Below are 13,853 nucleotides of genomic sequence, written 5' to 3' on the forward strand. Positions count from 1 at the left end.
CATTAACCTCTATCCTCATGGGTCACCATCACCAGAATCATATTCATCCTTTCTAATCTTACATATCGTCGTGGGTTACAAGGTCGGTTCGAAAACGTTCTATGGATGTCGATATATCATCGGCTGTGGTGGTAACATATGTGGGAATGGATGACCTATTTGATTACCCACATGAAGAGGTATATTGTGTCGGAGAGGGATAGATAGCCTGGGATGAAGAGGATGTATGAATTGAGGAAAAGGATGGTTAGAATGGTCGTCTATACTATCTTTTAGTCCCATGTTCTCACTTATGATACCTTTTTCAATGACCAGAATATGGTCTATGCCCATGAGGGCGAGTTAGGATGTTAAAGGGACAGATAACTTGTAGGAGAAGGGGGGGGGGGAGGATTCAAGTTTCGGATAAAGGAACAAAGAGGGAAGGAAGGAGATGGGAAGGATGAGGAAAGAGAGAGAGAGGAACACGGAATTCACCTAGCTAGACGTAACCCATCGATAATTCTTCCGATATCAGGAAACAATCCTTCTCCTAATCCACCTAAACCCATACTTGGGCCTGAACCTACTTCTCGATCATGGATAGGATGGAATGGTTCCATCATCGACATACCCCTGGGGAAGAATTCCGCTGAGGGTCAGTGAGAATCCCACTCAGTGTGCACCTCACTGGATACAACTTCATACAAGATACGATATCTGGGTGGGGAGGAGGACCGGTTTGAATGCGTGATATGACAGGTAAGATGTTTTTCCGGTCAAACGGAAATGAAACAGAGACATTTGCCACACGCGATCTTACAATAACAACATGCCTATCAGAGCAGTAGTCCAGCAGATGGAGGACAACCCATACGAGGTAACTCAAAGATAAACAAAGTGAATCCAAAAATGAATGATATGTCAGAGTATAAGAATAGAATCGAAGAGGACTTACTCTCTATACTAATCTCCCTCGGTCTACCCATTTGTCTGGGAGGTTCCATCTCCGTACCTGGTAAAATACGTAAAAGTTCTTCCCATGGCATACCTTCACCACCTGGAAACCTTGATAAAACAGCTTGAGGACGAGGACGGAACATATCTCTAGATAAAGTCTCTGGATTGAATTGTTTGTGTAATTTCCAAGCTCTATTCACGTTAATTGAATCTTTTCCTTTCTTCCTCCCTTCCCCACCACCATCAATATCGATCGAACTCAGGAATTTCAGATCTCTCGACACAATTACCTCCCTCGTTTGTTGTACTGATATCTCCGCGATAGCCCTCATTCTGCAGGAACAATGGAAGTTATGAAGAGAGTATCCCTGGCGATATACCAGAGAAGGGAAAAGAGGTGGATTTGGTAAAGTAGAGGAAAGGTCTAAGGAGGAAATGAATATATTTCACTCACTCAGTTCTATCTTTCCAATCTTGATATCCCTCCCAACCACCATTAGCATGTCTACCTTCTACCCATTTCTCAATAATGTTTTCTAAAACTCTGACAGGTACGAAAGTATTTTCATTTGCTACTTTTTTACGACATGATGGACAACTGAGATCGTGACCTTCTGCAGCCTGACCTATCAGCTTTGAACCTCCTTTAGATATACAAACATATTGTCTACTATTTCAAGTGGTTCAAAGATAGCTAGATATCCAATCATATTCTCTACTATGACGTGTGATTTCGAAAATAGCTACGATGGAAAAGTTCCCGACAAGTTTGGCCATCCAACATTGTCTTCCGCGTACTTTATACCTCGCCAGCATACTCTGTGATACGAAAGGACATGTGGAGATCTCATCTGGATCAAAGATGAAGAACAAGTAGCATCTGAGGAAGAAAGATCAAATGATATAAAACTAGAGAAGAGGCATGAGAGATTTTATTACTCACCCGAGCTTCAAACCATGATATCCCACATGGTCCACAGATGACATGTCCACAAGGTGAGATTTGATGTGGTGCGACCCTTCTATCAGCAAGAATCCCATTTATCTATCCAAATCCAAATCCCTCGATTCCAGCTTGTGTATCCCTACCCAGTTTCCCAGACCACACAGCCATAAGCCATGGGACTCTAACGGTGCCGACGTAAACTTTTCTTCTGCTAGTACGGAGGCCAAAGACTCGTGAGAGTACTTTTAAGCCGAGAAACGACGGAAATAAGACAAGTTTTACGATGTGAACATAGGTGAGAGCGGGGAACAACAAGAAAAACTCACATGACACTCATACAAATCACACAACTAGCTTCATCCATAAAACCGTCATATATCTCATCCACAGCTTTTCGTCTTTCTTCTTTACCTTCATCCCCGCCAGACATTTTATCTGACTTGCTATTCTGACCTTGTTTGTCAGAACCTATGGTTGACTTCGCAGCGACTGTTTTCTGGGCTGACTTAGGTTCGATAGTACCTCTATCTCTAGTCCGTCTTGATGGATTTCCGGTGTTACCTCTAGTCATAAGCCCACTGGACGGAAGTGGGGAGGTATTTCTGATGAGAGGCGGAGTGACAGCTTCATGTTGTCGTTTGATAGCTTCTTCATCCTTTTTCATCCTATCTTTCCCAATTGGTACCGGAACATCTCTTCTATCTTTGGATATTGGTACAGGTGCTTCATCTCTTCTCCCTGCTTGAATCTGGATTGAAGGCTGAATTGCGATTTGTCTTCGTGGATTTGACTGTTGTTGTGCTTGTCCGTAAGAAGAACCTCTATTGTACATCTGAGGATTGATCGTTGGTTCGATTTGACCATTGCTTTGTCGTGGATACGTTCCTCTGACGTCGTATCCTGGAGGATACATTGCAGTTTGATACCCTTCACTCATCTGTCCTTGACTTGGTCTCATCATGGGAACTTCGCCTATCCCATAACCGGGATTTGGATTCACTGGATGCGGGTAGAATTGCTGATGTCGGTCTTGCGCCGAGTGAAAAGGTTCGTATTGTTCTGGATACTGCGCAGGATGACGTCTATCCGATCGGTCGATATGAACATGAGGTCGAGGCATGTTAGATGCGGTGTTCGCTACTCGTCCGCCCTTTGAAGGGTGACGATGCGGTGGATCTTGTTGAGGGGTGGAACGACTTGATCGGTTGCCCGTTTCGCCAGAGGATCGTCCGGGAGGAGTTCCAATAACTTCTGGGGTAGCTTGGTTGCTAGGTCGAGTAGTTTGATATGGGTGAAGATTACTTGGAGTTGAGGGTATTTGGTGAGGAGATTCAAAGGTGACTTTGGTACTCTTCTCTCGTTTGCCAGCTTGAGGTTTACTAGACTTCTTGTCTCTTTGGCTTGCTGATACTTGAGTGATCGGTTGAGGTGGCGGAACGGATTGATTCGAAGTAGTCGGATTGACCTGTGAAGGAAGAAGAGCGATCTGAGGAGGTTCAGAGTATGTAGGAAGATTATTTATATGATTAGAAGGTTGATTGAGAGGGACAACAGAGTCACGTCGATCGAATGAATTAACTTCTCTATCTGATCGAGGTAAAGTGATACCTTCACCAACTTCTAAATCGGGTTGTTTTAAATGACGTTCTCTCTTTTCTCGTTTATGATCACTAGCTGCTTGAACTGGTATCACCGGATAACTAGGTTGATGTAGCGGAGTCGGGATCTGTCGAATTTGCGGGATATGATTCGATTGATATGATTGGGGTAAAGATGGTTGTTGGTAATAAGGATAAACAGATGGTTGTGGGGTATAATGAGAAATTTGCCTCGTGTTATATACATAAGGTGAAGGCGTCATGGGATGACGGGGGAACATTCCTTTTCTGTACTGGGTAATCTATCGGTCGTCATTCATTCAATCGCATTTCGGGCCCTATCCGTGAGTCAACGAATGGTAGGTGAGGTTAAGTGCTGGGAACTGGACGTTGATCGCGTGTTAGGTAGGAGAGAAAAGAGTACCGATGAGAAGTAAGTAGGATAACACGAGATAGGGTAAATAGAAGATGATAGAAGACGTATGAGGAAGGTCACCCAAAGGTACTCAAGTTACCCACATGTGGCACTGTCAAAACTCACCAGCCAAAGACAAAGATTTCGTCACGTTTTCGCACGTTCAACAATACAGTAGTGAACCACTACAAGGTAAGAACCTGACCTATACAACTCCCCCGCCGTGGGAGAGATCGGTCATTAGATTTTCACAGCTTGAAGGAAAAGATGTGATAGAGAGAGAGCAGCGCAAAGGATGTTCCCTCGCCTTCGCTTAATGCACAAAAGTGGCACTGCCACGTTTACCCTTTCCTCCACCCTCCCATCCCCTTCCCCCCATCCCCCCATCGCCTTTCTTCCTTTCCTCCTCCACACCTCGCTTAGCGTTTCATAAAGAACAAAGGTTCAACTCTCATATATCCTTCCTGTCTCATATCTCTCCAATGCAAGGATGGGTCCAGAACTTGAGATCTCACGATCTGCGGGGTAAACAGGGCGTCTAAAAGCTGTGCGAGGAAAGATCAAGGGGGGGGAAGACGGGGAGCAGTGGGAACTATACAAGACAAGGCGATGAAAGAGTGGCGTCGTACTTGAAAAACCTCTATCAAGGGGGGGAAAGAGAGACAATAGGGAAACAGGAGAGAAGAGAAGAGACGAAACGCGTATCAAACCTGTTATGGACGAGGGTATAAAGGGGTGAGTGAAAGAGAAAAACATCAGGAAGAATCCCCGCACTCTACCAACATACATCTTCACACAAATAAACAAGCCTTCCAGAAGGCGATACGACTTCTTCTTTCTATATAGGTCTTCAACGCTTTCTGATACTTGTTGCAGATTAGTCCCTGGATCCTTGGAATCTTTGGATCTCTGGGTTTTCTTGGAATAGGAACAGACAAGAAGGAAGGGTTTTGATACATTCGTTTTCCATACATTTAGGGATTGACCAAGTTGGATAATAGTCCTCTTCCCTCGTTGGTCTTCCTATCCCTTCTCATACTTGTCTTCTAAACCTTGATCTTCGTCTTCCACATCTTTGATACTCCTCTTACAGATCTTCTTACCACTCACCAGCTCTGATCCTTCTGACCCTTTCAAACCTTTTGCCCACGAACGATCCACAGTGGGCTAAGAATAACGAGGAAGGAATAATCGGAAGCTGTCAAACGTTGTCACAGGCGTTTTCCTGTAAGAAGGAGACTTTACATCCAGGTGATACATAATACGTCTAAGTGAAAGTTAGAAGACTTTCTTCATCCCGCATCCACCACAGTTTACTCACTCCGCTTACCTACCACAACACGGCGAAGGAATCCCATCGACCTTCCTTTTCTTCTGCTTTGGAAGGCCACTAGAACCGAGCAAGTCTTCTGTCCTTTGGCTTCTCTACGCCACCATCCTACTCTAGAACTGATTCAGTAGAGGATAACGTGAGAAGACGATCCAACCTAACCAGGTAGTCGCTCGACTTATTTTCAAACCTTCCGAGAAGACAATTATCAATTCCAACAGGCGGAGACGTAGTAAGAAGACGAAGATGTATCATCCTTCCGCCCCCGGAGGTCAAGGACAAGGATGGGGTGAAGGTTACATGTCAGTAACGGGTAAACAACCTAATTTCTTGCAAAAGCTATACGAGTGGGTTTTTTCGTCTCATAGTATTAATGATTCTGAATTCTGACATTGACTTCTGACTCAACATCCGTAATTATCTGACCTTCTGACCGTGTGATACTTCTTCAGACATCCTCGTCATCCCTCACCGCGCTTCTTGAGAAGCCAAACTTCCTTTCCCATGATCTTCGGGACCTGATATTATTCGTCAGGGTGATTTCACTGAATTTTGATTTGGTATACGGTGACGTTATACGAAGAGAAATGGGAAAATGGGGGATGGAGGAGTGAGGAGCGAGAGACAAATGAAAGATCTCTGACATACAGATTCTTATCTCTTGAACCACACCCTTGTCCAGATGTCATTTATTGGGCAAGCGATTCGAAACAGTTGGTGATTGCTAATCCTGACCGAGTGGGTCTTTCTCTTCACTTCTTCGACATCTTTTTATTCTACATTCGTATCACTTTTCTCATGTTCTCATCCTCATACTGCTTATTCCTACATATCCTCATGATCCCCAAGCCCTCATGACCTGGCCATACATGTGTGATCAAACTCTCATTCATCTCGTTAATATCTACAAAATTGCCCTCGCATATGCTTTCACCCACACAAGCGCTGACGGGCAGTTGGTCAAAGAGGTATTACCAAAGTTGTTCAAACATGATAAATTATCTTCTTTTGGTCGACAACTCAATGTGAGTCATTGATTCTAACTTGTATTGATGCTTTCCATCAATAGTGTTAGGAAAATCCAACCTCCTCACCCTCTTCCTCTGCTCACCCGCACACGCCGAAATCGAGAACTGATACTCCATGTCACTATGTTCAACAGGGGATTTTGTTAATACACAGATATATGGCTTTTCCCGTTTATTCCCTGGTAGACAGTTCAAAGATGGGGAAGGTAACGTTTCTGATGCTTCGGTATGGGCTCGTAAGTCTCTTTCCTCACAAATGTCTTTTGGATCCTGTCTCCTTTCCTTCGTTTCTCTCCAACTTGGTTATTCCGTCCTTTTGCTCTATCATCTCAAGATATTTACCTGGGGTTTCAACCCTTTCCTTTATCGCCCACCCTTAGCAGTGATTTTCCATGTCCGTTCTGCCCCACTAGATTCATCAATCACGAGAAACAACAACTCATAGTCCACGCTGACCCGTATCAGACCCCAGCCTTCATCGTCTTTCCACACCAGGAGAAATAGCAACAATCAAAAGACGAGCCGCTCCTAAACTCTTCCGAACTCGACGTCTAGCCAATGGTCAATTAGTCCGTTCTCGTGCCGGTCCAGCTGTGGAAGCTAAATTCCGAGAAGTACGTGAATCCATAGCTGAAAGTAAACGTCATAAACCTACTATAAACATTTCATCCTCAATTTCAAATTCTTCAAATTCGGAAATACATTCACCGATCGAAGATGGACAATCACCTTTTTCACCTACTACGAGTTATTCTTCATATCATGAAGGTATGAAATTATTACCTTTTTCTCCTAATATGAGCGTTCCACTCGAAATCAATCCTGATGAAGGGATGAACAGACGTATGGATATGGAAGGTGAAATGGGGATGGAAGGAGAAATGGAATTAGAAGGTTTTAGTCCTATTACAGATTATCACAATATTTCAACAGGATTATTTTCTTCTTCTACTTCTACTACTCCTCCACCACAAAATTCATGGGAAGATAGAAGAAATTCAGATGAAATGGAATTAGAAAATCATTATTGGAATTCTTCATCTTTACCAGGTTGGGGTGCTGGTATTCCTAATTCTAATTCAACTTCTACCGGTAATTTCGGAATAACTACGAATGGGATTTCAACGGGAAATCAATCGAGTTTGGGTGATAATTCTGGACAAGTATCTCCATCTTCCTCAGGTGTAGGTGGTGTTGGATCCGGTAATCCCAATGGAAATGGAAATATGATAAGAATAGACAGTGATGGGAATGGGACAGGAATGAGATCAGGAAATACGAGTGGAATAACACTCACACCTAATGGAACAGGAATGAATTGGTCTAAACATAAACTCGAAGTTATTTCAGAAGGTAATGAAAGTGAATCAAGTCCTCATATCTATCCATCATGGGAAGAAGCTATGGAAATTGATCAAGCTTTCGGATTTAATTCAGAACCAACACAAACCCAATCGAATCCTATTAGTTATTCAACTATTTCTGATGAAAAATTAAAACCAGTGACGATTTTGTGTAATGATAAACAAGATAATCATAACCAAATTGAACATTCTATCAATCGATCAAATACTAATTCAGTTATATCAGTTCAAATATCACATACACCTTCTCCTACTCAGATGATCAACCCTGTGATGAGATGGGATAATGGTATTCATGGGAATACAACGAATGAAGTGATGAGAAGGAATTCGGGAGGGATTGAAGAAGAAATGGAAATTGATAATAATAATACATCATCAGAATGGGGTTCTTCTTTTTATTTAACAGAAACACAACATTCTCAACAAATCCAACCTTCTCAACGAATCCGTCAAACTCAAGAATCCCATCAAGCGCAACACGATCAATCAGGTCAACAAGAACAACCAATAAGAATGATCGAAGATGGAATTGGGAAAGAACAAGGAGGGATTTTGATTGATAAAGAAAAGAACGATCAAAATCAAAATATTCAAACTCCTCAAAGAACTCCACAAATGTCACGTTTCCCAATTCCAGATGTACCTCCTACTGAACAAATTGAAATCGATCAAACTATGCTTCAACCACAACCTCAAAGACCTAAACCCAAACCATTAGATTTACATCTATCAAATGGTTCCACATTCAACTTTGATCATTCGATTAAACCTTCATCTTCGTCTGAAAATTGGAGACCTCAAACAGTTATAGGTTTTACTAGATCTCTTTCCAGGGCTTCAAACGTTACTGACGTTGAACAACGTGTTCAAAGAAGTTCAAGTTTGACTGGTTTTCAAGTTGGTTCAAATGGACATATAGTGGAAGGGATGGAGAGGAATTTAGGAATCGATGAATATCCAGGAAGTAAAGAAGGAAATGGGGTGAACGTTGAACAAGGACAAATAAGAGGAAACATTGAAATTTCAAATGTTCAACAAAGAGAAAATTCAGGAATTATCAATGATGTAACAGGTGAAAGTTTGAAAGATCCTTCGACAAGAGTTTTACTTTCACCAACTCCTGCAGATATATTATCACCTAAATCATCTTCTTCACCATCATATAATTTATCTTCTTCAAACGGTCGTATTACACCTGCTCAAATATTATCAGCTGCAAGAGAACAAGTTTTAGGTAATATGTTTTCGATTAATTCTCCAAATCATTCTTTACACATGGTTCATAACAAGTTATCACATTTGAATCAATCACCAACTTCTTCGAATTCTTATAATACTTATAATCATCCTTCAACGATTTCAACGAATGGTTATGGTAATTCGAATCATAATTCTTATCATTCAAATTCACCGAATCCTCAAAATCATCTAGTTTACAATAAGATCAATATGAATTCGATTAATTCATCAAACGTTCATAATGATTTGATTTATGATAAATTGGAAAACGATTCAATTATGTTCAATACAAAATTGAACCAGAACCAAAATCAGAATCAGAATTTGAATCAGAATTTGAAACAAGGTCAAGAGAATTTAATGACGAATCATTATGGTAATATTGGTTTAGGTTTAGCAAGTGTTTTATTAAACAATCCTAATCCTAATTCTAATCCAAATCCTAATGCTAATCCTACACCAACACCTGATATCATCACAAAGAAAGATAATAGAAGAAATAGTTATAAACATATACCTGATTGGAATCAAGTAACTATTGATCCTAAATTAGTTACACCGACAAGTAGTCAATGGAGTACACCTTCAGTTACTAGAGCTTCATCACCAATCAAAGGTTATCATATTTCTTCTAATCATCCTCATTCACCTCAGAATCAATTACCTGTATCAGGTAATTTAATCATAAGACAATCTCCTTCCAATCATAATAATCATAATCATAATCAACTCGTTCAAAATTCTCATAATCCTCCTAATCCTACTAATCTTCAAGATCTTCAGAATCAACAGAATAATCAGAATCATCACGATATTCATGAAATCCCAATTCAATCTCATTCACTTTCAAACGAAAGCCAACAACAACAACTTCAACAAGATCAAACATCAAGACAAGTATCAAACCCAAATCCTTCATACGTAAAGTTCGATAAACAATTACGAAACGTAAATTCAGACATACCATATGAATCACATGGAAATCAACATGGTAATATCTTATTTCAAGGAATTTCAAGTGCTCCTCCTATTTTACAAGAAGATTGGAAGAATAATAATAACGATAACAAACATACTTCTTCACAAGATCAATCATATGGCATGACGACTTTTGGGGATAATGGTATTATAGGACATAATGAAAATAATGTTGGAAATGTTGGACATTTGGTAAATTTTGGACAATTCGGTATGACACCAATACATGCTCAAACTCATCCACCTTTGGGACAAGTACCAATGATGATTCCACTTGGTACTCAAAGTTATCCACCTATAGCTAGACAAGAATTAGCTAGGAGAGTTGGAGAGTTAGGTTTGGGGGAGTAGTGGGTTGCGGATCTGGGAATAGTTGTATCATGTGGAGATCTCTTTGAAAGATTATGTGAGAAGAGTTATCCACCATTTTTGATATTATGGAGGATACGATATCGGGTCACTACATATGAGTGAGTGAGTGAGTGAGTGAGTGAGTTAAGAGATTCTAGGTATTTTGTTGTTATTAAAGTGGAGGAATGGAGGAAGAAGAAAGGAGGGAATGGGGGCAAGGTTCAAATACAAAGGAATTGATTTGTAGGTTTCTTCCAACTTTTTGGTTTCCTCATTTCTTGATTTCCTGTCATTTTGGACATTTTTTCACATGTCATCAACAACTATTTTCAATCATGTTGGATTTCATTATTGATATGGGAAAGAGAAGATGTCAAGTGTTATGATTGAAACACTTGAGTGTGATAATGAGAAGAAGAATATGTAAATCATTCCATGTCATTATGAGATTGAGTATATACAAAGTATTTCATTGTTATCAAATTCAAGAAATACTTTTGTTAATTCAATTGTTCAACAAGAGAAGTTTCTCTGTGTTAGGTATTATTATTTGTGATCATGTAGCTCGTACGATATGAAATGGTTGTGCAAGTGTCTCTTTACCTTCCATCTCCCATTCACTTATCTACAAGTGTGGGGAAATTGATCAATTAGACTGGACAAGAAACAGACGGAAGTATGTGGTATGTTTGTTGTCTTTTGATCTAGAGTACGTTCGTAGGTGAATAACTATACATCGTAGGATATATGATAGATACAACGAATTGAACAAAGATACAAATCCATACAGAAAGATGTTTGACAATCAGTTCAAAAAGTAGTCATAATGCTTGTGAATCTACAAGTATTGAGGAAGGTTTTGAAAAATTCCTGAAATCAAGCTTCAAACCATCCTACTTTTCCTCCTTTAGGTGAAAGTAGATTGATTTCTTCTTCATTTCTTTCTTTCACACTTCCCCAATCACTCCCTTCTATTACATCTTCATCATCATGTGGATCGTGAGTTTGTCGATGATGATAATCTTCATCATCATCATCATCATCTTCATCAAAATCGTCCTCCTCTACTTGTCCCAGATGAATTTCAGCGGTTAGTCGACGTAGTCGAGTAAGTTTCAATGGATCGTATGCGAATGAATGACCACCGTCTTTACTGTTCATCAGATATCACACCAAAGCGGTTGGTGTCAATCTTGACATTTAAACTATATTGATTGGATAAAGACAAAGTGATATTTTCGTCCATCATCAGGGAAAGCGGGAATTGGGTGAGGAGATAATGACCGGAAAACTTCCCTCGTCATAGGTTAGAGGAGAGTTGTTGGTTCTTGACTGTAGAAGCAGATGCCAGTGTACGGCCTCTGTCCCACGGTACGAGTCGAGCTCTGAAGGAGACAGGACATGACAGACAGTGATTTGATGGACATGGCATTGAAGAAGGAGGAAGAAATGAATGGACACTTACGGTTGTACCCTTGCAAAAGGCCATATAGCTCGGGCCACCGCCCACCAAGTGACTTTCTTATCTGATCGGAAGAAAACCGATTTTATGTTCTCCCTCCAACCAAGATCATACACGTTGATTTTCCCAGCTTCTCGACGTAATCTTCTACGTTCAGATTGCGTCATTATATGCTCGCTTCTCCATTTCGGAACTTGATATCCAGACATATTTGTTGTAACACGGTTTTGAAATTGATCAAGGTGGTTTGAATGTGGAGGAAAGGATAAAGCGGGAAGAAGAGCAGTGGGGAATGAATGAGTTATATCTTCTAAAGTTGTTTTATTCCGTCTTTTCATCAGCTCGATTCGATAACATATCTCATTTGACACAAGGGGGAAGTATAGAGTTATAGAGTTGTGAAGTTGATGGAATGAAGGAAGTAGGGCACAGAATTGGATGTGAGAGAGAATCACGATGGGAGAGTATACACATACGACATTAAATGCCAATGATAACCTGCTAAACTACCAACTGCCAGAGTACAAAACACTCCCATTATAGCCATCAACATACTTACTACAGGACTTAAATCCACTTCTGACTCAGTTGGTCTACGCACGCAATCGGGAGTTGTACAGGTGACGTTTGATATCAATAAAGGGTCGACGATGAAGACAGTCGGATCGGCAAAATATCGGAAGGTAGCTATTATACATTCTATCGCTGCGTAAGCGGCCAGGAGGGTGGAATAGTTGATGAAGAGCACAAAGGGTTTGTCTCAGAGGTCAGCTGGGTACAACGCCTTTGCTATTCAGCTGGGGGAAATGTCTCGCGTTTATCGTACACGAAGCGACACTGGATTTACACGACATGATTTTCAATTTGAATGAGGACCGAGTTTGTTTTTGGACTAGGACGAGATATTATCGAGTGGAGACAACATTGATACGGGTAGAAAAAAAGTACTGACGATTGTGATATCCCACACATGTCCCTAGCCATGCGCAATGATGATCCACTTTGATGTTGAGCGTCTTTCCAAATACAAGGCATAGGGGAGACACTTACTTTTCAACACACAACGATCACAAAAACGACAATGATGACATCTATCAGGTTTCCAACCATCACATTTCTTACACCATCTGGGTCCACCCGTAGAGCTCTTGGCCATCAACCCCGTACCCTCTTCCATGACTCGACCGACATCCGAAGCGGAATATCTTCTTGGTCTACCGTCACTCTTCTTCTTCATACCCTGCCCCCTTGGTTCCATCTCCAAACCGCCATCCCCTATTCTCGGAGAGAGATCATTCTCTGTCACGTCTTCGTCTTCCTGTCCTGCATCGGCGGGAGATAAAGGCACGAATGGACTCATAGGGAGTGGGAATGCCGACGGGTTGCTTCCATCCGTATTATGTATGAGTGCCGGGGATATATGCGAGTGAGAAGTCTTCATGGGGAGCGGTGATGGTCTTTCTTTAAAACCCCTCGTTTGGACCCATTGGGAATTGCGAAGGAAACGAAGGGGTATATCATCAGGATCTGTGATCGGAGCTGATCGAGGAGGTTCGAAAATTGATGAAGAATGCTGGGCAGATTTCTCCGACATTTCTTGACGTAGATGGGGAGGAGTCAGGGAGTAGTCAGGATGACCGGGAGAACGATGGGAAGCTGCGTAAAGAGAGAGGATGGTGAGGGTGAACAGGGTGTTGTAGATTATAAACCTGCGTGTCAGTCAATACTAGGGACGATTATAATCTGAGATATAGCTGAGAGCAGCCGACAAAACACAAAGAAGACGCACTGAAAGATGAAATGCCACCATTCACCTCGCCGCAGGAGAGTCTCATGAGCTGACACGACGACGTTGAACGCAAACCAAGTGAGAAGGAGGATGGCGTAGCTCACTATTCGTCAGCATAGATATTCCGAAGTATACCTGTTTAGACCATCTTGCAACACTCGTCACTCGCTCCCTCCCTGATAAGAGACCATGAAGTGGACGGGACATTGACAAACTCACTGAACACTGGTATTCCCTCTGTACATCTCTCCACCTTGGACTTTCTTCTCGTCATTTCATCATATTTTGTCATTGTTCCGAGTCTTTATTCGACAATGTCTTCACCACCATGAAAGTCATGCTATTGTGCAGGTTGATATAGATGCTTTGTGAGTTGTTGATAGAAAGGAAAACGATACACTCCCTTGATCT

The 13,853-nt window shown here is 41.3% G+C and overlaps 3 protein-coding genes across 3 annotated transcripts; 1 reads left to right on the forward strand and 2 right to left on the reverse strand.

The window, feature by feature from the left end:
- Positions 1–473: 473 nt before the first annotated feature.
- On the reverse strand, positions 474–3,746 carry TREMEDRAFT_63291 (uncharacterized protein; the record flags this gene model as incomplete). Its single annotated transcript, XM_007005444.1, has 5 exons — positions 474–631; positions 938–1,131; positions 1,394–1,560; positions 1,883–1,958; positions 2,212–3,746. The coding sequence occupies 5 exons, from the start codon at positions 3,744–3,746 to the stop codon at positions 474–476; spliced, it is 2,130 nt and encodes a 709-aa protein (XP_007005506.1).
- Positions 3,747–5,474: 1,728 nt separating this feature from the next.
- On the forward strand, positions 5,475–10,191 carry TREMEDRAFT_63292 (uncharacterized protein; the record flags this gene model as incomplete). The annotated part of the gene is made up of 5 exons (XM_007005445.1): positions 5,475–5,575; positions 5,879–5,966; positions 6,185–6,253; positions 6,411–6,492; positions 6,722–10,191. 5 exons carry the CDS (start codon positions 5,475–5,477, stop codon positions 10,189–10,191), a joined length of 3,810 nt encoding a protein of 1,269 aa, XP_007005507.1.
- An 876-nt stretch (positions 10,192–11,067) lies between these two features.
- On the reverse strand, positions 11,068–13,734 carry TREMEDRAFT_63293 (uncharacterized protein; the record flags this gene model as incomplete). The annotated part of the gene is made up of 6 exons (XM_007005446.1): positions 11,068–11,344; positions 11,657–11,983; positions 12,130–12,412; positions 12,704–13,362; positions 13,443–13,545; positions 13,662–13,734. The coding sequence occupies 6 exons, from the start codon at positions 13,732–13,734 to the stop codon at positions 11,068–11,070; spliced, it is 1,722 nt and encodes a 573-aa protein (XP_007005508.1).
- Positions 13,735–13,853: the final 119 nt, after the last annotated feature.

The sequence above is a fragment of the Tremella mesenterica genome, assembly GCF_000271645.1.
Source record: "Tremella mesenterica DSM 1558 unplaced genomic scaffold TREMEscaffold_7, whole genome shotgun sequence".
Taxonomy (NCBI): Eukaryota; Fungi; Basidiomycota; class Tremellomycetes; order Tremellales; family Tremellaceae; genus Tremella; species Tremella mesenterica.